The sequence below is a fragment of the Candidozyma haemuli genome, assembly GCF_002926055.2.
Source record: "Candidozyma haemuli strain B11899 chromosome Unknown F_2014730914, whole genome shotgun sequence".
NCBI classification, from domain to species: domain Eukaryota; kingdom Fungi; phylum Ascomycota; class Pichiomycetes; order Serinales; family Metschnikowiaceae; genus Candidozyma; species Candidozyma haemuli.
Genome location: NW_020289912.1, coordinates 831842 through 853372, shown reverse-complemented (window position 1 = coordinate 853372; position 21531 = coordinate 831842). Strand labels below are relative to the sequence as shown.

Here is a 21531-nt window from a genome sequence, read left to right as displayed (position 1 = left end):
TTATGAGAGTTGCGGAAAAATGATGGAATCTGGCGCCGCAATTCCACTGGTCTTCCACAGTTCTTAGGACATGCTAAGTCGACAATTGTGAAGAAAAGTGAAGTTGCAAGTTGTTGGTTATTCGGTAAACTCTAATGTTTGTTGGTTTCTTTTGACGTCTCCTTATCGTAGAAGCTGCCTGTTTGGGACCCTGGACGATCTCATGGTCTTCAAGGCAATGCGTTTACAGGGACCCGAGGGGAACCCTCAGAAGAGGTTGCAAATCTATGTCTCTGGAAACTGGGAGGACAAGTAGTGGAAGAGCTGAAAGAGGGGGTTGAGGTTTGATGTCGTGTATTCCTAAAGACGACTTTGTCTTCCCTTGACTTGTTCGAGTGATCATTGAACCTTAAAGTTCCGCTGTTGGTCTCTTGAGACCTGGCAGCTTATCTATGGCCTCCTTGAGCTGCTCGTCTCATTACCTGAGGGAAAGCCCACCTCGTACCCTCGTACCATCTATACGAGCGATGTGGTTTCACTTTGAAGGATATCTTCCGGAAAGGCTTTTCTGGTTTCTACTGGTGATTTACCTGGAATGGTCTTTACTGGTAGGGTTGTTCCCCAGTTAGTAGGTCTATGGCATTGACATTCGCAGCCAGAAGGAACCTAACAACTCACTAAACAATGACCTGCTAAGCCAAAACAATGATTTTAGGAAATATTGCACTATATGTCCCTTCTTTCAAATTCTATTTATATAGTTAGGGATAAAAAAGAAAAAAGAAGGGGGCGAGCTGGGAATTGAACCCAGGGCCTCTCGCATGTTTGTATGTCAATCTGGTGAACCAGATCGTCGCCCAAAGCGAGAATCATACCACTAGACCACACGCCCGTTTCTGAAGGAAGGTGGGGAAGGTAACTACCTGAAACACAGTTTGGTCAAACGGCTTATATCTGAAGGTTCAATTATTTCAAAAGGTGTATTGAAAGCTTATCTACCTTCTGTAGAGCGGAAATTTGCGTATCTCAAATTTTGGAAGAGTTATAACGTTTTTTAGTTTTGTACGACCCAATAGTTGTCTAAATAATTCTTAAATTACTTCAGTGTGTTTTATAGCGTCTCTTTTACCTTTTAGACGGCTTCACTGGCTCCTAGAACCGTTTGTGGCTTCAAACTCCAATCTTGGTCCTTACTCGGTCATTCCCGATATTCCCCAGATCTCCTCCAATTGCCCTCTAAGTGGTCAAGGATTCTTCCAGTCATGAATTGAAAACAATCCAGGCCACTAAGATAGGGTTTCTGGCTGGTTGAAGTGTCCTTTGCTGAGATACGTCCTCACTGAACACCTTCTCACAACACATATCCACCGAGACGTCGTATCGAACACCCAAAAGCAATGGAAGACATTAATAGAACTCTAAATACCCATTTCCATTCCACAAGCCCACCTATAAGCCCAATTTATTGAAAGCACCTCCTCCCTGGTCTTCTTAATCAGGGTAACTCACCACTACACTTACTCCACCATCAACCGCCCATCCACTCCAATCCACTCCAAATCCGCCCTTCAATCCACCAACCCTCCAATTCCTCCTAAACACATCTATCCTCCCAATTTCACCACCAAACCCTTCCCACCATGTCCACCCACCGGCCCCACCCCAACACATGTTCACGGTTTTTGGCTGCGAAAGCAACCTTACGACATACTCACAAACCACCATAACCACTGCCATAAATACCCCTTCAAAAAATCCAAAACGCCTGCTTAACAATCAGCAAAGCCCCAATATTACCATACCATCCCCCAATTCTCCAATTCCCTTCTCCCCCTGTTCCCTTCCCTTCCACCACCCTCCGCCTATCTACACCCTTACAGTCCTGTCACTGATAAGGCCCAGCGCACCGTGACCAGCCACCACCAGCAAAGCCATAACCAGGGAACGAAAACGAAGCTTTTACACGTTTCCAGAAAACAAACCAAACTCTCCTTCCAAGCATACACTCCCCAGATCATTGTAAGGTAACTCTTTGAAAGGACATTCTTCTTCCTACTCCTCCCTCGCTCATACAAAGGGCGCGTTCTGAAAGCCAAAGTCAAGTTTTTTTTTTCTTCCTTCTCCTCCCTCAACTTCTACAAACACCTTTTTACCACCCCACCACTTTCCCCCCCAAATCCAAGCAACCACACGTTTTATCGCAATGGGCGTATGTTGCAGCTGTTTTTCGTCCTCGAGTGGCGACGGGAAGTACCCGCCGCTTCTTTTGGCTGAAAACGAAAGGGAGGCCATAACTGCTCTCCTCCAGTACTTGGAGAATCGGTCTGACGTGGACTTCTTTAGTGATGGGCCTTTGCGTTCCTTGAGTACCTTGGTGTATTCGGAGAACATTGACTTGCAAAGAAGCGCTGCCTTGGCCTTTGCCGAGATCACCGAGAAGGATGTACGTGAAGTGAACAGGGATGTGCTTGAACCTATCTTGATTCTCCTTCAATCCAACGACACCGAGGTGCAACGAGCTGCCTGCGGTGCCTTGGGCAACTTGGCGGTCAACAATGAGAATAAGGCTTTGATTGCCGAGATGGGCGGCATTGAGCCTTTGATCAGGCAAATGATGTCGTCTAACATCGAGGTCCAATGCAACGCTGTGGGCTGTATCACTAATCTTGCTACTCAGGATGATAACAAGTCGAAGATCGCCAAGCTGGGCGCCTTGATCCCGCTTACGAAGCTTGCTAAGCTGAAGGATATCCGTGTTCAGAGGAATGCCACCGGTGCATTGCTCAACATGACACACTCGTTTGAAAATAGGCTGGAGTTGGTCAATGCCGGTGCCGTGCCCGTGCTAGTGTCCTTGTTGTCGAGTGACGACGCTGATGTCCAGTACTACTGTACCACCGCTTTGTCGAACATTGCTGTTGACGAGCTGAACAGAAAGAAGTTGGCCGCTACGGAGCCTAAGCTTGTCAGCCAATTGGTGATCTTGATGGACTCGCCTTCTCCTAGAGTACAATGCCAGGCTACCCTTGCCCTTAGGAACCTTGCGTCCGATTCCGGCTACCAGGTTGACATTGTCAGAGCTGGCGGTCTACCTCACTTGGTTCAACTCTTGACATGCAACCACCAGCCTCTTGTGTTGGCCGCCGTGGCATGTATCCGCAACATCTCCATTCATCCATTGAACGAGGCTCTTATAATCGAAGCTGGCTTCTTGAAACCATTAGTCGCGTTGTTGGACTACAATGAGCTGGAAGAGATCCAGTGCCACGCCATCTCTACCTTGAGGAATCTTGCTGCTTCCAGCGAGCGGAACAGATTAGCGTTGTTGAACGCTGGTGCCGTCGAGAAGTGTAAGGAACTCGTCTTGAAGGTTCCATTGTCCGTGCAATCCGAGATCTCGGCTTGTTTTGCAATCTTGGCTTTGGCCGACGACTTGAAGCCAAAGCTTTATGAAAGCCATATAATTGATGTCTTGATTCCTTTGACTTTCAGCGATAACGGCGAGGTTTGTGGTAACTCAGCAGCTGCCTTGGCTAACTTATGCTCTCGTGTTTCCAATGAGCACAAGGATTACATCCTCGATAACTGGAATAGCCCTGATGAAGGTATCTACGGTTTCTTGATGAGATTCTTGCAGAGCGGAAGTGCCACTTTTGAACACATTGCTTTGTGGACCATCTTGCAACTTCTCGAGTCCAACAATGATGAGATTCAAGCATTGATCAAGGAGAATGAGTCCGTGCTCCTTGGTATCAAGAACTTGAGTGAAAGTCAACAACAAAACAACGCGGCTTTGAGCAATGCCGAACTGAATGAATTTGATGATCCAAAGGTTGAGCTCTATAACTTGACTCAGCAAATCTTGCAAATCTTGGGTTGAGTATGAGCGAAGATTGAGAGGAATGAAGATGGCCACTCGTCGCTAGCAGTGCACAGGCTATAGTAAAGTATAATTTAAACGAAAAAAAGAAAAAACGAAACATTTTACAGTGTAAACCTACAGTAAGTGCCTTGACGTAACTCATCAGAAATACAATTCGAACTGAAGCTATATGCTTAGCTATGCAATAATTGAGGAGCCTCTTTCTCCTCTTTGTTCTCTTGTTGCTTGGGTGGTGATGTATCCTTGATATTCAAGTTCTCCAACTTCTTCTGAAGTTCTTCTGGGGTATTTGACTGTTGTGAAGGCTCCTTCTTCTGGCCCAGCTTGGCCTTCTCTTCCTTCTCCAATCTCTCCAATTCATCGTCAATTTCTTCTTCATCAACACCATCCTTCAGAACAACCAAAGCGTCAGAGACTGTGTTGGTAGCAGCGATCTCCTCATCGAGTTCGACCTGAAGCTCATCAAGCTCATCCAAAGATACCTTCTCGTTCAAAGACAGAAGTGTTGATTTGGTAGACTGCAAAGTCTCATACAATGAAGCATTGCCTTGAGCATCATTAATCGCTTCCATTACAGATGCAAGTTGAGTAGAGGCCAGGTGACACTTCAGAAGAGACTTCTTGACCTGAGCTTTTTGGATGAGTACATTTTTGAGTCTTTCTTGACGAGACGAGTCCTTTAGCTTGAGAAGATGCTGGATACGCTCAGGAATCTCCACGTCCAAACGATGTTCCAACAAAGCGGTTCGCAGAGCGACGCTTTGAATGCTGGACTTCAACTTGATGATGGAGATATCATCTTCGGAGATCTCAGCCTCACTGGTGCCAAACTTGATGTAGATCTTATTTGACTTGCTATTTTGCTTGACAAGAGTCATCTTGCCAGCGTCCCGCGAGATATAAGTGTAAAGCACCTCAATGTCCGAATCACTGATATGGTCATGCACTTCTCTCACAACAGCGGCAAACATCTCGTCGTCGAGTAACCTGCTCGAATAAACGCCTTCCTTGTCTAGCCTCAGCAGCACTAGTTTTGTGATCTTGTCACCCACGGCCGCGAGATGATCTATGTGAATGTAGCTCTCAGGAACAAGATGTCCAGTCTTGGAACTGGTTTTGAACGACGAAAGCTTCATCAGAGCCCAGGTCGCCAGGAGCCACTTCATTGGTGAGATATAGTCCGCTAATCTGCGGGCAGAGTATGGCGAAGTGTCCTTGTAGATAGACAATGGAATGTACTTCTTGGATTTGATGAGCTCCTCCAACACAAGCGCCAACGCTTTGGGTTCGCCATGGCTGGGAAGCGAAAGTTCCAGCGGGAGCCCAGCCGAAGCAATTGACACAGAAGATTTGAAAAAATGAGACCGAAGACCCTCTAGAAGTAGAGTTGCCCATGCATCGACGTTAGCCGCAAAGCCCTCAGGGTTGATTTCCCGGAGCTCAGTGAAATCTGAGAACAAGGACGGAAGTCTCAGCTCTTTGAAAGGAGGCACCCTCTTGACTAAATCGTCCATTGGTGAAAAAGACAGCCGGAAAGTTGAGCTCTCTGAGGAAGATATACCCCTAGCAGGATCAAGCATTTTAGACGAAGGCGTTTTCGCGCAGGACAATGCTGTGTGCATTAGCCACATTTGCAACCAAAACGAGATCTAAGAAATGGTTAGTTTGTCTAGGCTAACTTCGACCTGGTCCTGGAGTCTTTCAACAACGTCTAAAATAGCAGTAGAAGCAGGAGAATCCGCGTAGTCGTCAAAAAAGCTTTCTCCGTTATCGCAGGCCCGCCCAATACGGGGGTCTAGAGGCACCGAGCCTAGGAACGGAATGTTCATATCCTTGCAGAGCTGCTCACCCCCTCCCGTTGTGGGTTTGAAAATTTTCAGCTCGCCGTGGCAACTAGGGCATACGAAGCCCGACATGTTTTCCACGAGGCCCAAGATCTTGATATTGGCCTTGCGACAGAAATCAATCTCTTTTCTGACATCTAAAAGGGCCACTTCCTGTGGGGTAGTGACGAGGAGAGCACCGTCTATACCAGCATCCTTCATGTATGTCGTGACAGACAAATGCTCGTCACTGGTGCCAGGAGGTGTGTCCACAATCAAATAGTCTAAATGGTCTCCCCAGTTGACGTCTTTAAGGAACTGCTTAATGAGCCCGTTTTTCTTGTTGCCTCGCCAGATGATCGCCAGGTCGGGGTCGGGAAGCATGAACGAGATCGACATGAGCCCAAGGTTGTCTGCTACATAAACAGGTGACCAGCCTGAGTTGGACTGGTGGATGCTTTCACCTTCGGCGCCAAGCATCCGAGGAAGCGAAGGCCCACAAATATCTAGATCCATAGCTCCAACTTCGAGCTCTTCGTCTGCTGCTAGAGCCCACGCTAGCATCGATGAGAAGGTTGATTTACCTACACCTCCTTTACCGGAAAGCACTAAGATCTTGTGTTGAATGTTCAGAAGTCGTTGTGTGATGGCTGGAATATCTGGGTCTGGACCTTTAGGAAGCGATTCACATATGTTTTGGTTTGGACAGCCTTTACAGGCATCGCCTTGGCCAGCATTTTCAGATTCTGGGCCAGGACAGTGTTCTGGTTCTGGGGCTTTTAAGGGTATGGCGGAGGCCAGGACTTTTGCCAGGGCCACTTCTGCCGATGGCGCCATGTGCTGTGTAAGGGTAGTAATTTTTGGAGTAGAAAGAAAGGAAAAGATCTATGGCTAGGGAAGCTTTAGATATGTAGTTGCAAAAGATAAGATGATCTTACTAATTAGTATACATGCTGGTGGTGTACGGGTGTGCACACCGATGATGCGGGCTCTTTCTCCCACTTCTACTGAGTGGCTGCAAAACGGCTGTCAAAGTAAACCTTTTCGTTTTCGCCCATGTCGATCGCCTGCAACTTCTCCTTTAAGGCATTAAAAGGCTCCTTTCTGTCCAACGCAGCGTCACCAACAGTCTTAAGCATGATGTTCACGGCTGCACGAGACTTGAAACGGCCTTCAGTGTCAAACTGAGCAAGGTTTTCAAGTAAGAAAGTTATTTTCTCTGGGGAAACCTCTTCAAACTTCTCAAACGCTTGCAAGGTCTCGAAGTAGGTTGAGAAGAGACCACCACCTTGGTTCCACGATGGGATAATACGGCCATTATCTGGGAATCGATCGATCATGGCAATAAGACGACTCCAGGCACTGTAATCGCCTTGGATCACAGTAGTAGGGCCTAGTTCGGCCACAATGTTCTCGTGAACCCTGTCCCATAATTCGGCAGTGACCAAGGCATCGCCCTTGGCCCAGAAGTCTTTCTCACGGTTCTTTTCCTCAGCAACTGCCTCGTAGATCAAGCTTCTTGGGATCTTGAGCACATTGGCCAAGTAGTCTTCTTCATCAACAGTATCACCCTTGATGTGTGTCACGTTGCTCATCACAACATGCCTGAGCTTCTCCAGGGCCTTGGTGTCGTTGGTGATCATGGCGTAGATAAAAAGAGCTTCTTTCCAAAGACCATAAGCTTCCAATCCTGAACCGAACTTCTCGCAGAAGAAGTCATTTGACGTTCTATCGAGATCTAAGAGTTGTGAAAGGGTCCACTTGAGTGAAACCTTGGTTTCAGAGCCTTGAAGTTGACGGCTAGCTGCTTCTTTGCCGTTCTTTTGATATTCTTTGTAGAACTCAAGGAGACTTGCTACTTCACTGTCGTCGTTGGCAAAGTCAACGTTATCCAATAATTCTTGGACTGTGGTGGTAGAACTTCCATAGTTGACAAGCACAGCAAACTTCACGATTGGAGAAACAATAGAATCCAAAGCACTAAAATCTCCACTCAAGATGTGGTAAATGTTCAAAATAGGCGCTGGAACAAGGTTATCTTCCGTGGGCCAGTCTTCAAGTTGGGATCTGGCAATTTCTTTAGCTGCTTTATCATTAGAATCAAGAAGAGTCAACAAGACTGAAAGGTGCACATTCCTTGAAGAAATTGCAAGCTCGATAGCCTCCTTCAACTGACCATTAACGACTTTGATGAAAACGTTATGCAAGGTGTCACCCGAAAGCTGAAGCTTATCTTTATTGTGACGCTGGAGCCATCCAGAAAGGGCCGTCCTTTGTTCAATTTGCTGTAGACGGTTGACAAGCTTGTTGTCGGTTTCATCGACGTCTTTGTATTTTGGCGAGTTCTTCACATGGAAAGGATCAAACAAAATAGATGCAAGCTTCAACACCTCCGAGTTATCTTGATCGATAGCGGCCAATTCAGCAAAAGTGATGCTGGCTGGCACCTTGATCAACGGAAGGTTGTTTGACCTGCTCGACACAGGCGAATTAAGTAGAAGAGTCTGAACAATACTGGTGACAATCCTGCTATTGAGCTTTGGTTCTTTCTCAAAAACAGCCAAAGGTGCTTTATCCTTGATAGGTGTAGACACTTGATCAATGCCAACCGAGCTCTTGTTGAAATCTGAGAATAGAATGTCGTTCACATTTCGAAGAGCCAGTCCAGATTTACGTGGAACAGCAATATAAGGTGTCAATGCAGAATTGAGATCATTAGACATCTCAAGTTGAACAAGCCAGTCTTCAGATGTTGGCAAATTAGTTGGTTTGTTCAAGTTGAGGAAGGCATTCTCACTGTCTAGCACAGGCTCGTAAGCTTTCTCATCCACAAGACTCCTCATGTCAGTGTAAGGAGGCAACACACTAACAATCTGTTTAAGGTAGTCAAACTTGTTGTCGTCGCCATATGCAGCAGGAACATCGACCAGAATATCATCTTCTTCGTCTTCTTCGGAACTTGACTGGACAGTGATATCACTGACGTTGGCAGCCAAAGCATTAGCAGATTTGTCTTCTTTATAAGACTTCACTTGCCGCGTAATTTCATCCTCAACTGCCTGTTGCTTCATTGCAAGAGAAGTGTCATGCTTTGCTATACTGCCGTAATCCCAAGCTCCTGGAACGCCTTCACTTTGTCTGATAACCTTCTGGCGCTTGAGCTCTTGTTGATATGCTGGATCTTCGTAGATTCTTGAGTATAACCTAGAAGACTCTTCCTCCTGTTCATCTTGTTTCTTCTTGACCGCACGTATACGCTTACGGTCCTCGGTTTCGTCAGCCTCATCCTCACTGTCATCAATCAAACCCCAGACACTGAAATGCTTAACCTTGAAAGTCCAGTAATATTCAATAGGGTCATACGTGACAAACTCTGCACCCACGACATTTTTAAGTCTCTTAATATGCTCATCAAGGGATCTCTTCTTAGGCTCTGACTTCAATGTAATGATAGCAGGGACGTTAAGTTCACGACTGATGGGTGGTTTAGCAGCTTCGTAGTCAAAGTATACCTTCACAAAGCCGTCTTCGATTTTGATGATATCGTCAAAAAGAACAGATGAAAAAGGAACGTCATTCTGTCTGCATCTATCGAAAATAGTCGTGAGATCGACAGGGAAAACGTATGCAATCTGACCCTTCGACTTTCTGCCGACTATGAAGCCATCCACGGAAGACAATTGTTCAGGGCTCATCTGTTCTAATGCTTCTATTGATGGCGAACACCAGTATCCGTTGGTATCAGTTTGCTCTTCTTGCTTGGGTTCTTCCTTTTGCTGTGGAGTCTTTTCCTTTCTGAAAGACTCATCCTTCAGCTGTACGTTTTCATTATCGACATCAAATTCTTCATAATCATTACCGATGAGATGGTTGTCAAGAGACAGCACCAAAACACGACGCTTCTTTGCGCTAAAGACTTTGTCGGCGTTAATTTGGTGGAATTTGCTGGGCCTTGATTGAATGACAAGACGCTTGACTTCTCCCACTGACTTATTTTCTATAGGTAAACGAGAGAATCTCTTTTGCGGTTTCTTAACACCCAAATTCAGACGATTCTGATGAGGTCCTTCACGAATGTAATTCAGCTGAGTGAAAAGACCTTTCAATTTCCCAACGCCAGAGTTCGAGCTTGACATGTCGGTATTGTAACGGAAAATATTGAACGTCTGAGCCAATCTACCTAGCAAAGACGATTTTCGCTGTGGTTGCTTCGAAGGTTCTGTAATGGAAGGCAGGCGAATGGAAGAATTGGCGAAAAGCGATCCCGTAAGCGAAGCAGGCATTGTATTTGTTGAATTCTGGATAGTGGACAAGATCTGGCCTGAGTTATAAGGATCGGCACTGTTAATTGAAGCCTGTTGTGGTTGCTGTTGCTGTTGTTGTGTGGAAGAGGAGTTTCCAAAAAGACCACCTGAAGTTGCTGGATTGCTGAACATGCCGCCTCCAGAGGTATTAGAACCTCCAAAAAGACCACCAGTAGCTGGTTTCTGAGCTGAATTTCCAAACAAACCTCCCGAACCAGCAGTATTACTGGATCCACCGAATAAACCTCCAGAGCTGGAATTGATACTAGAAGAGTTGCCAAAGAGACCCCCACTAGGAGCACCACCAGTTGCAGGTTTATTGAAAAGTCCAGGAGCAGATGGAGCCGCCGTATTGGTCAGCGTAGAAGAGTTTCCAAAAAGTCCACCGCCAGTCTTATTAGCTGAGTTCCCAAAAAGGCCTCCACCTGGTGCCTGAGAAGATGTAGATGAGTTGCCAAAAAGACCACCAGATGGTTGGTTACTGGTGCTTGAACCAAAAAGACCCGTACTGGCTCTCTTGTTTGAACCTTCCTGACTGTTTCCAAAGAGACTGCTGCCAAGACCCTGCTGTCCTGGTTGAGTGCTGGAGGTGTTGTTTGGATTGTTGTTTTGCGTGGAGGAATTGCCGAATAAACCACCGCCAAGAGGCGCAGAAGTGGCGGTTGGGCCGCTGGAATTGGCATTAGCGCCGAACCCAGTCGAACTGCCCCAACTAGAGCCACCGAAATTCATTATAAGGGGTGCTTTTAGGTGGATTAATGAGAATGTGAGGAAGCACAACACGAAAAATTTAGTAGGTAGTGGGACTCGCGCATGCAGGATTTTCAACTATAAGCTACTGGTGGGAGTCGTTAAAGGTTGATTAATATACACTAGGCTCGGGTAGCCTGATTAGGTTTTTTTTGTTTTCTTTTGATATCACTGCTCAGCAACTCCAAGACGGACATACAGCTCGGCGCAGTACCAGAATTTGTCGAACTTTCTCACACTTGCTCTGACATTGTACAAGGCATTAGGAATGCCAGCGTCAACAACGTAGTGAGACACTTCGTCGTGGCCCACACCAATCAGTCTGTTGTTGTAAGCATGCAATAAGCCACTGATGGGTAGTCCTAGGGAAACAACGTAGCGACTCTGGAAGAGAAGTTCAGGGTCCAGCACTGTACCAGATCCACCATCAATGCCCGAAGGAATATCTAGCGATAACACTCTAGATCTCTGTTTTGGCTCGTTTGCCCAGCGAGAAAGCTCCTTGAGCGTTGTGAGGTTATCTTCTGAATAGAACATGTCGAGTAAATGGCCTTCGAAACCTTGTAAGGCGTCGATGATCAATTCCACTGGCGTTTCAAGTTGGTTATTCAAAATGTCCAACAAGACAGGGAATTCAGCTGAAATGCACTTACCGCCGAACTTCTCAAACACTTCAGACTCACGACGGGTTTCATCGTCCAAGTCAGCGTCGTTGATCACATATGCTAAAACACGAACACCGTGGTTCGCCAAATGACGCCCAAGAGCGAAAGCTCGGCTGCTTGATCTGCCATTGCCAATCAATAACAACACCAAGGGTGGCAAATTGTGGTTCTTTCTGTTACTGAGACGGACAGCGCCTCCAAGAATCTCCTTGACCACCAAGTTGTATAAGTTGATGGCAGTAGCTTCAATCATGGACTTTTGGTCGTAAGCGAAAGTGGTACCAGCGATTCTTTCTATCTCTAGTAACTGAACTGGTGATGCTGTGGGAACGGTTGAGTTGTCCGAGAAGATAAACTTGTGTGGTTTAGCGGTAAACAGGTCTCTTGCCAAAAGAGATGGAATGCTGTTTGCTCTCGATCCTTCCAAGGGCAGAGCGAGTCTCTTGGTGGAAGATCCGAGATTATTCCAGTTATCCTGTTTACCAGCTGGGATCACCATTTCATCATTATCGAATTTATCATTCTGCAGAGGTTGCTTCTTTGGTTTCTGAACATTCTCCTTCTTGTTGTGACCCACAAGTCTGTCTTGCAGACTGACCTTGTCGTTTTTCTGGAAGTCAGCAAAAATAGAAGCTTTATCAAACATAGCCAAGTTAGCAGCAAAATCAAAGTCCTCAGAGCTTTTGATATCTTGAACGTTGGACGGCCATTCAGGTTGCACCCCATCCCGTGGTTTTGGCGTGCCACTTCTAGTCGTGCTCTTGGAAGCAGAAACAATGGCATCATCGATTTGCTCCAATGGCTTCTTTTTCTTCTTCTTCTGCTCTTTAGCAAAGTCGGCCGGTAACTGGTTCACCTTCAAATCCTTGATTTGAACATTGGGGTAGTTCTTGTTTCCAAGCGTAATCAGCGAGCCGTCAACATGGGAAATAACACCCTTCGTATCGGTACCATCTTTGAACTGAAGCGTGACCTCGTAATTGAGAAACTCAGTCATGGTTGTTGCGGTGATCTTTTTCAAATACCTGTTTTGTCGCTGCTTATACTTACCGAGCGCGGAGGTACGGGTGTGATCTAGAGGACCTTCTCTGGATCAAAGAGAGAAAGAATCTCCTTGACACGGGTGTTTTCCAAGGCACAGGTTTTGATAAATGGGTCCATTTGCTGTTTAAGAAGGTTCTTTCTTCTTTGAGATTCAGCTTGGCCAGATCCAAGGAGCTCTTTGTGAAGGTAAGTGTTTTGAGCCTTGAGCTCCTCAACCTGCCTATTTTGCAGCAGAAGTATAGACTTGAGGTATTTGACCTCGAAGTTCTGTTTTTGGGCTTCACGGTCGAGGTACTTTATAAGTGAAGCTGTCTCGACTGGCGTATCACTTCTGGCCTCATCAAGTTGTTCAGTAAGATCCCGAATACGGTCTTTAAGTGTCTCTACCACCAGCTTATCCATTTCCTTGAACTTCTCCCATTCAATTGGCGCCGAAGCAATACTGGAAGTGTTGGCCTTTGCTCTTGTCTTGATGTTCTTGACCTGGTTGGCGTAATTGAGTGTCTGTTGCGTTTCTTCGTAGTCGAATGGGGAAACACAGAAGATCATGGCGGTCTTGGAGTTTCCAGCTAGGTTCTCCCTAAGCAAGTAGGTGAGAATTGAGTCTCTATACGGCACAACCGATGGCTTGTTAGGGTTATTCTGTGCCAATATATTGATACAGCGTCCCAAGACCGTAAGCGATTTGTTGATTTGAGTACCTTCTTTCATTCGGTCTGCTTGTCCGAACAGCCCTGTCTTGTGGAGACGTTCGGAACCAGCTAAATCGACCAAACGAATACTCGAAAGCACCTCTTCATCCGGCTCGCCAACGTCAAGAGCGTCTTCAGAAGTATACTTTGTCTGTTTCAAAGAAAGCGTGATAACAGCATGGGATCTGGAACTCGAAACGTTCATCTGCGTAGAAGCCACTGTTCTGTTCCCATTTCCCTTATCCAAAAGCGCCATAAACTGCTCGTACAGTCCCACAGTAACCTCAGCAAGGCCTTCCACATACGATCCCATCGTAGGGTGTTCTCTGACCCTGCACTGCTTCGAACCATTAAGCAAATCCTTCACTTTCTCATTGTATATCTCCACATACGAAAGACAAAGCTCACAGTTGATTCTATTCTGAACAAGGTCCTCCTTGTGCCGGAGAATGTCTCTAACCATAAGTGGAATCAACCCAGGGCTCTTCTGGTGGCCCATCATAGTGTATGTCTTTCCCGAGCCAGTCTGACCATAAGCAAGAAGACAAACGTTATAGCCCTGAAAAAAATGTTCAATAAGCTGAGGCCCCGAAGCCCTATAAAAGTCAGCATTATCCATATAATGCTCCTCGGCCGTACTATACGAATATACACATTCGTCGAAGATATACTTCTTGGAGGCTGTTTCTGAGGTTTTAAGTATAGTAGAGCCCTTTTCACCGGCTGGCATTTCCACCAAACACTCGTCCAGCCCCTCTTCCCGAGGAAGCGGCGGGCGAAGCCTCACAATGACCTTGACGTTGTTGCTTTCGTTCATAGTGGGAAGATGTAGTTGGTGAAAGATGGATGTAAACATTGGGCCTGCACTGAGAAGGTAAACACTGGGGACGGATGCCAGGACGAGTGGAGTGAGTGAAGTGGTAAAGGAGGAAGAGAGAGAGAGAGAGAGGAAAGAAAGAGATTTGAAAGATGGATGTTTTGAAGGTGGTTTGAGTTACTTTTTTAGTCTTTTTCGTTATTGTCATTGGGTTTGGTTGGTATTGGTGGTTATATGGGGTCTGGGAAATGGCTGCGAAAAGTGGATTACTAGTATGGAGAAGCCATGGGTGGGTAAGGAGGCACAGAAGGCAGGGAAGAAGGATAATAAGGCTCTAAGAACGAAGATAATCGAATATAGCTAATACTGGGAAGTTTAGAGAGAACTTAAGTTTACAGAAGATGCAAGTACTGGCGATTTGTGGTACCCTTTCTGTACTCTCACTGCTCCATACTAAGTGAGCAAGAGATTGTCAAATGAATACAGCAAATGTAGGTAGTACTCCAAAAAGATTGCCAAAAAGAGATAGAGTAAGATTAGTAGAGTCAAGGAAAGCGACTGAACTAGCTTTTAACTTTCTTCTGTCAAATACTAATGAAATAACTGGACCCTTAGAGACTCAGTACTTGGGGCTACACGTCCAGCCTAACTCACCACCATTACCTACTCATTGCACTGAAAGCACCCAAAACCAACCATAAAAGAGTAAACCATCAATTCATACCACTCCAAAACCAAATCCACAAAATCTCCCAAACCCACTTGCTGAGCCACAACTGCCACAGCTTACTCCAGTACTGCCACTTCCATGCGCACCTCCAACTACCACCAGCAGTAGACATCCTAGGTCTGTCAATACCATATTAATCACCTTCCAACCGTAATATACTCTTTACTAAAACACCTTATACCATTTCCACTCGATGCCCTTAAGCTCTCTTTCCCAACTACTACCAACGATCTTCTTCCCACTCTCACCCTCCAGCCTCCTCTCACTTCCTCCACCATTTCTCCTCCTCCCCACCCTTCCAGGCCCAACCAATCAAAACAAACCCAAATCCAACCATTCCCATTCCCCTGCCTCCCATTGGCCCAAATCAACCCAAAACCGCCCCCTCCTTCGCCTGCTTCGCCTGGAACCGTCCAAATCCCCACCCTCGTCTTCCTCCTGTCCTATCTGCTAAATTGCTTAGAGGCGCATTTTGACAGGCAATTACGGGCAACCATACAAGCCGAGTTGATCAATGGACGCAAGTATTTTGCAGCCAAAAACAAGTGGAGGGGGAAATTTCCAGAAAGGGCGAAGCCCAAGTACTAAATTCCCCAACATGTTGAGTTTTTTGTTTATATGGGGATTTCTTACATTTCCTGGAATCGGCTGCAATTCGGGTTCTATCCGGAGCCGAGCACGCACTCCAGGGCCCAAATCACAAAAACACGCTCAGATCTGGTGGTATTGAAAGACGTAGATGACAGGTTTGGTTATTTTTGGGGATTTGGTGATTCCAGTGGATTCCACTGGACCTCTTCGTATCTCGTGAGCCTTCTTCGTGTATAGTGTCCCCACTTTATTTCCAGATCTCTAGACATTGAAGCACTGCCCCAGCCTCGATAAGGGTACCACCATTTTACCAGAAAATGCCCAAAAACGGCCAAAAAAAGACCAACACACTCTGCTTAATCTCCTGGTTCCAAAACACTTCTTCCCGTTTCTCTACCACCTCTCCTTCTCCCAATTCACGCTGCCATAGCAACGAGCAACCCTCCTACATAGCCTGGCGCACTTCCTGTCTGGTGAAGTCATCCATTTATAACCATCTTTTCTTTGTTGGAAAACCACAACAACTACTACTACACACCTTTTTAGGCACTATGAAATCCCTTTTTTCGCCGTCTTGGGACGCCGCCTCGAGGGCTTCGGCCCTTTTGCGCCAGCCAATGTTCGTTCACCTTTCCGATGGGGACGACATGGTGAAGCGGTATATTGACCTGAACGAGACGTACGACATTGCTAAAGCGTTGAAACAGAACTTTGTGTGTGTGACACAGCACGAGGTGGTCGTGGAAGAGCTTCAGGAGGTTCAGCGTCCGCTGTTTACTATTTATGACTCGGGAGAGATCAAGGGTACGTTTGTGGATGGCTCACGGGAGGAATTTGAAGAGTTCCTTCGAAACTACGTTCCACAACTCCCAGAGAAGCACAGCAGGGAGGCTAGGCTGCTGAAAAGACTTTCAGAAAGAGAAGAGGACCTTTCCAGAATACGAGCACAGATCGAGGCCGATAAGAAGGAGAGAGTATCGCAGAGGAGGTATTCCATGGAGAAGAATGCTGTAAAACCGCCAAAAAGACAAAAGTCGCCGGTTTCAGACACTCAGTGTAAGCTTTCCATTCGTCTTTTGGATGGCGAGACCGTTCAGGGCACGTTTAGTTCGTCGCAAACGCTTCGTGACGTCAAGAGATGGATCGAAAGAGAAAGAGGGTTGGTTCTTTCGCCGGAGAGAGACGACGCCTTGCCTTCGTTTGCACATACATCCGCTTTGGCCTTGAACCACTACGCCTTCTGCTACCTTGGAGTACCTAGGGTGACGTTTTCTGTCGGTCAGGAACTTACGAAGCTCGGAGACCTCGGGTTGAGCCCTCGTCTGGCGCTTATATTGAAACCAGTTCAGGGTGATTCCAAAAGCCTGCCTGGCTTGTGGGCTTCGCTTACTGGCAAGGCAAAGTATGTTACCAGTGCATTGTATACCTTCTTTGACTATGGTCTTGAGGATGCTGAGCGTGACTTTTCCGATGCTGTCGATGATGCCCAACCGGCATTCGTCGTTCCCGAGAAACCCGAAGAGATTGAAGAAGAAGTCAAGGCCAAGCAGAAGACTGTTTCGGCCACGGGGTCCGCCAGAATGTCTCCAGTGTCTGGCAGAGGCAACCAACTGCACGTTTTGCATGACCGAGAGGCCCTTGAACAGCGTCAGTGATGAAGCGATCGGATCGTGCGGGCACGAGACTGGCGCTTCTCCGATCACTATCACTGTGTCACTGACGAGAATGTAACGATAAGTACAGCATTAATGAGAATGAAGGAACCAATCACTGGTGCTTGTAGTGGAAGAAAGACCAACAGAGTAAGAAGAAGTTACTTAATCCTATCGACGTCTATGGAAGTACTATAGGGTATATCATGAAGACATCTACTTCTACGACTACCTGAGACATAGCATATACATACTTACTTCAATAGCCCCTATTTCTTGGAACAACCAGGAGCTCAACAAGAGAACTATTTGTCTCTTTAAAGGAGGAAAAGCTTTAAACACGCCAATAACATTTCATGAAGAGGTTTCTTAGACCACTGTAGCTTCTACTAGTACTCATTTCGCAGCCATTCAGATATAGCCAATGCTACCAATAGATCAGTCAAACGAATGGATATATACTATTTTAAAACTACTTTGAATCAGCCAGGGAACCCTTCATTACACATCCAACGCCCTTGGCCCCTTATATTGAATTTATGTAATTTTTCACTCACAGTAGTCATTACCTACTCTACTGAAACACTCAGTACCAGCCATCACTAACCACCACCACCACCACCCCAGCCTAAAGCTAAACTACCCAAAAACAAATAGAACCACCAAAACCACCAAAACCCTTCAACCATCCAACCCTTTATTACCACCCACCTCACCACCACTCCTTGTTCCTGGCTCCTCTATCTTCCCCATATTTCGCATCGCACCTTATCAACTACACATACATAACATTCCATGGATGTCAAACACTCCAAGCTAGAAAGCCTCCTACGGCTTCCTGGAGCCGATCCCCCGGGCACTATAGTCGCCGACGCTGCTGTACTCACATGTGGATGTCTTGTTTCAGAGATGCAGTTTCTTTCCAGTGGAACCAAACAGTGCCCAGTGTGTGGAACTGAAGGTGAAATACTCAAGGCCATTGCGCCATTGCGGGAACTCTATAAGCTTTTGGACCCGAAGCTGAGGAGGACGTCGTCGCTGAGACACAGTTTACGGAAACCGTCTGTGGAACTGACCCACGGAGGGCAGGCCGAGTTGGACTTGCTGGGGCTCTTCTGTAAGCTAGCGAGGGAAGAGAACGAGGAGAAGACCAGGGAGAAGGAGGCTTCGAGTTCGCCTGAGGTGACGAAAACGCCTAGTCTTGGCCAGATGGGTCCACCTGTGGCCCAGGCAGTGGAGGAACAGGAGTTGGAGAAGAATATGCTTCTTGGGTTGAACGAACAGGAGGAGTATAACTTCAGTCGGTGCTTTCCATTCCACCGCAAGCTTACCACGTTCCAGGCGTCTACTAATAGGTTTCGGAAATTGTCGCTTCGCCTGTCGATCAAGCTGTCTCGGTATAATGGTTCTTCGTTGCATACTTGGTACGATAAAGCCACTGGAGAGGAGCATACGTCGTTTGTGTTGATCACAGATAAACGCTGGGAGTTGTATACGTATACGCCTAGCCAGGGAAAACCGGCGCTTTTGGCTTGCGGTAAGTCAACAGGCGAATACTCGTATCGGTCTGCTGAGTTCAGGTTACCTTCAGAACGTGAAATCACCGTGAAGAACGATTTCGGTGGGAAATCTGCTACGAACGACCTTAATGAAAGCGTGAGCTCAAAACTAAAGCTGTGGGTACATCTTTCATGCTGCTTGTCTGGACGGTTCCTTATTCTTTCAGGAACTAGAGGTGTTGTGCGTGTTTTGAACGCAGATCCAGCGTTTGGCGATGTTGGTGCTCCAGTGTACACGTACTTGACGAACTTTCCAATCCGGTGTGTCTCTGTAGCGCCCAAGGAAAACCTTGTGGCGTGTGGAATCACTGCTCGTGAGCGTATGTCGGGAAAACAACAACCATTTATTATCCTACACCAACTAGAAATGGATCCTTCGCTGCAAAAGGTAAAAAGTGTCCATCCAATCACCATCACCATTCCTTACAGAGACCCACTTAAAGTTATCTCCTTCAACGCATCCTCAACACATCTAATATGTTCTACAGTCTACGAAATGCGGTATTTCATCATCCGTCTCAGGCCTACGCCTACAAGCATTTGCAAGAAACCCATGCTTATCTGGTCAGATATGCGAGTCGCTTCCCGGCAAAAACTAGACGAAATGCCGGGAGACAGAAGCTACGACACCAATCTCGACGACCAGGTCATGGACAGTGAGGGAATCACAGATATAAAATTCGGTCTTCCAGGAACCAACACAATTGGCATAACTACATCCTCATGGAACAACCGGCCTTCCCTCCTTGTCAAGCTTGAAGGACCTTCTATGGATTCTTTAGGTGGAAGTACCCTGAATATTTCTACCGACCTCTTAAACGAAGACGAAGAGGAAGTCCAGGACGACAGAGGCATGCAAATCACCGATTACGACATCATATTGAAAGTCCCCGAAATCGGATCTTCCATCTACCGTGTTCAATTCTCCCCTCGTGGCGACAGCATTTTGTTTGTGGACAAATCAGGACGTATCTTCCTTGTGTCTACTCCGAATGCACGAACAAGCACAAGATCTCAGACCAAAAAAATCATTGTCTTACTTGGAGAAGCAGCCAACGCCGTACGGCCCAACGAAGCAGCATCTGCGCTGTATTCGTCAGATGGAGGCAAAATTTACGTGGTTGACCGAAGAGGTCTTTTCCAGGTTTTTGATTTCACCAAGGGCATTCCTGGAGAAGACCCGGAGGTTATTAAGTGCAAGATCGTGAGCGTTTAACTGTGGCGCAGGGTCCTGCAAAGCCAGAAAAGACGAAAATGAAGCTCAAATTTGGAAGATATATTCATCGAAAAGCAAAGAAAAAGGAGTTCAATTTTCACCTCCAGACCTCTCCCTATTCCACCAAGGCATGTCCGATTCCGTTCGTTTTTTGCTCCCAAAGGTTTGGTCTCACTTGGTGCAGGACCATCACTGGTCCCCATCACATTACGAGGTTTTTTCGAACGGAACTCATTTCACCATCACCACCATTATGCTGCCTCTTCCTCCCCTTGCAGATGACGTTCTCGAGTTCATCGGGAACACTCCCATGATCAAGTTGAACAAGATTCCTCAGTCCTTCGGCATCAAAGCCAAGGTTTACGCCAAGGTTGAGTTGTTCAACCTGGGTGGCTCCATCAAGGACAGAATCGCCAAGAACATGATTTTGGAGGCTGAAAAACAGGGTAGAATAAAGCCAGGCTACACTTTGATCGAGCCAACTTCGGGTAACACCGGTATTGGTTTGGCTCTTGTGGCTGCTGTTAGAGGCTACAGAACCATCATCACTTTACCTGAGAAGATGTCCAACGAGAAGGTGTCTGTTTTGAAGGCATTGGGTGCAGAGATTATTAGAACTCCTACTGAGGCTGCCTGGGACTCTCCTGAGTCTCACATCGGTGTTGCTCAGAAGTTAGAAAAAGAGCTTCCCAACGCTGTCATCTTGGACCAATACGGTAACGAGGCCAACCCAAGAGCCCACTACTACGGTACTGGTTACGAAGTGTGGGAGCAGACCGAGGGTAAGGTCACTCACCTCGTTGCTGGTGCTGGTACTGGTGGTACCATCTCTGGTATTTCCCAGTACTTGAAGGAGAAGAACCCTGATGTTAGGATCATCGCTGCTGACCCTAAGGGTTCCATCTTGGCCCAGCCAGAGTCTCTTAACACCACCTCTGACGGTTACCTTGTGGAAGGTATTGGTTACGACTTTATTCCAGACGTTTTGAACAGAAAGCGTGTGGACCACTGGATCAAGACTGACGATGCTGAGTCTTTCAAGTTGGCCAGAAGAATCATCAGAGAGGAGGGTATCCTTGTTGGTGGCTCTTCCGGTTCTGCTTTGCAGGCTGCTTTGGAGGTTGCTAAGGACTTGACTGAGGACGACACTGTTGTTGTTGTCTTCCCTGACTCTATCAGATCCTACTTGTCCAAGTTCGCTGATGACGAATGGATGAAGATCAACGGTTTCGAAGTGGATGAGACTAACACCGCTGCCAACAAGACTGACGACTTCTTGCACAACAAGACCATCGCTGATCTCGTTGCTGGTAAGCCACCTGTGGTTACTGTCACCTTGGCTGACACCGTTGGCAAGACCTTCGAGTTGCTCAAGTCTAACGGTTTCGACCAGTTGCCAGTGTTGAGCTCCAGCGGCAAGTTGATCGGTTTGGTCACCTTGTCCAAGATCTTGAAGTCCTTGTCTACCAAGAAGGTCCAGATGACCAACTCCATTAGAGGTATCTTTTTGGACTTTAGAAAGTTGGCTGACTTCGAAAAGTCTTTCAGCATCAGCAAGGAATCCGGCTTCACCAAGAAGTCTTACGAGCCTATCACTATGAACACTCCTTTGGCCCTCTTGAACAAGTTTTTCGAGACTCACTCTAATGCCATCATCACAGACGACGAGTTGAAGCCAGTGCAGATCGTCACCAAGGTCGATTTGCTTTCTTTCTTGGCCAAGAACGCTTCCTACTAATTAGAATCTTTCGACTTTTTAAAATTATAATACACAGCGATATTCCAAGAACTATACCGATCTCCTCTTTCTCTCCTGTCTGAACATC

At 46.6% G+C, this 21531-nt stretch overlaps 8 protein-coding genes across 8 annotated transcripts; 4 read left to right on the top strand and 4 right to left on the bottom strand. All coding sequences in view use genetic code 12, as the record gives it.

Moving 5' to 3' along the window:
* Positions 1–2182: 2182 nt before the first annotated feature.
* Positions 2183–3859, top strand: VAC8 (protein anchor; the record flags this gene model as incomplete). Its single annotated transcript, XM_025487679.1, has 1 exon — positions 2183–3859. The coding sequence occupies one exon, from the start codon at positions 2183–2185 to the stop codon at positions 3857–3859; it is 1677 nt and encodes a 558-aa protein (XP_025344695.1).
* Positions 3860–4035: 176 nt separating this feature from the next.
* Positions 4036–5376, bottom strand: CXQ85_004047 (uncharacterized protein; the record flags this gene model as incomplete). The annotated part of the gene is made up of 1 exon (XM_025487678.1): positions 4036–5376. The coding sequence occupies one exon, from the start codon at positions 5374–5376 to the stop codon at positions 4036–4038; it is 1341 nt and encodes a 446-aa protein (XP_025344694.1).
* A 135-nt stretch (positions 5377–5511) lies between these two features.
* CXQ85_004046 (nucleocytoplasmic transporter) lies at positions 5512–10721 on the bottom strand (the record flags this gene model as incomplete). Its single annotated transcript, XM_025487677.1, has 2 exons — positions 5512–6455; positions 6710–10721. The coding sequence occupies 2 exons, from the start codon at positions 10719–10721 to the stop codon at positions 5512–5514; spliced, it is 4956 nt and encodes a 1651-aa protein (XP_025344693.1).
* Positions 10722–10907: 186 nt separating this feature from the next.
* Positions 10908–12401, bottom strand: EDC3 (Edc3p; the record flags this gene model as incomplete). The annotated part of the gene is made up of 1 exon (XM_025487676.1): positions 10908–12401. The coding sequence occupies one exon, from the start codon at positions 12399–12401 to the stop codon at positions 10908–10910; it is 1494 nt and encodes a 497-aa protein (XP_025344692.1).
* Positions 12402–12478: 77 nt separating this feature from the next.
* On the bottom strand, positions 12479–13957 carry CXQ85_004044 (uncharacterized protein; the record flags this gene model as incomplete). Its single annotated transcript, XM_025487675.1, has 1 exon — positions 12479–13957. One exon carries the CDS (start codon positions 13955–13957, stop codon positions 12479–12481), a length of 1479 nt encoding a protein of 492 aa, XP_025344691.1.
* A 1938-nt stretch (positions 13958–15895) lies between these two features.
* CXQ85_004043 (uncharacterized protein) lies at positions 15896–16933 on the top strand (the record flags this gene model as incomplete). The annotated part of the gene is made up of 1 exon (XM_025487674.1): positions 15896–16933. One exon carries the CDS (start codon positions 15896–15898, stop codon positions 16931–16933), a length of 1038 nt encoding a protein of 345 aa, XP_025344690.1.
* A 792-nt stretch (positions 16934–17725) lies between these two features.
* Positions 17726–19705, top strand: PTR3 (Ptr3p; the record flags this gene model as incomplete). Its single annotated transcript, XM_025487673.1, has 1 exon — positions 17726–19705. One exon carries the CDS (start codon positions 17726–17728, stop codon positions 19703–19705), a length of 1980 nt encoding a protein of 659 aa, XP_025344689.1.
* A 253-nt stretch (positions 19706–19958) lies between these two features.
* On the top strand, positions 19959–21443 carry CYS4 (cystathionine beta-synthase; the record flags this gene model as incomplete). Its single annotated transcript, XM_025487672.1, has 1 exon — positions 19959–21443. One exon carries the CDS (start codon positions 19959–19961, stop codon positions 21441–21443), a length of 1485 nt encoding a protein of 494 aa, XP_025344688.1.
* Between the last annotated feature and the right edge of the window lie 88 nt (positions 21444–21531).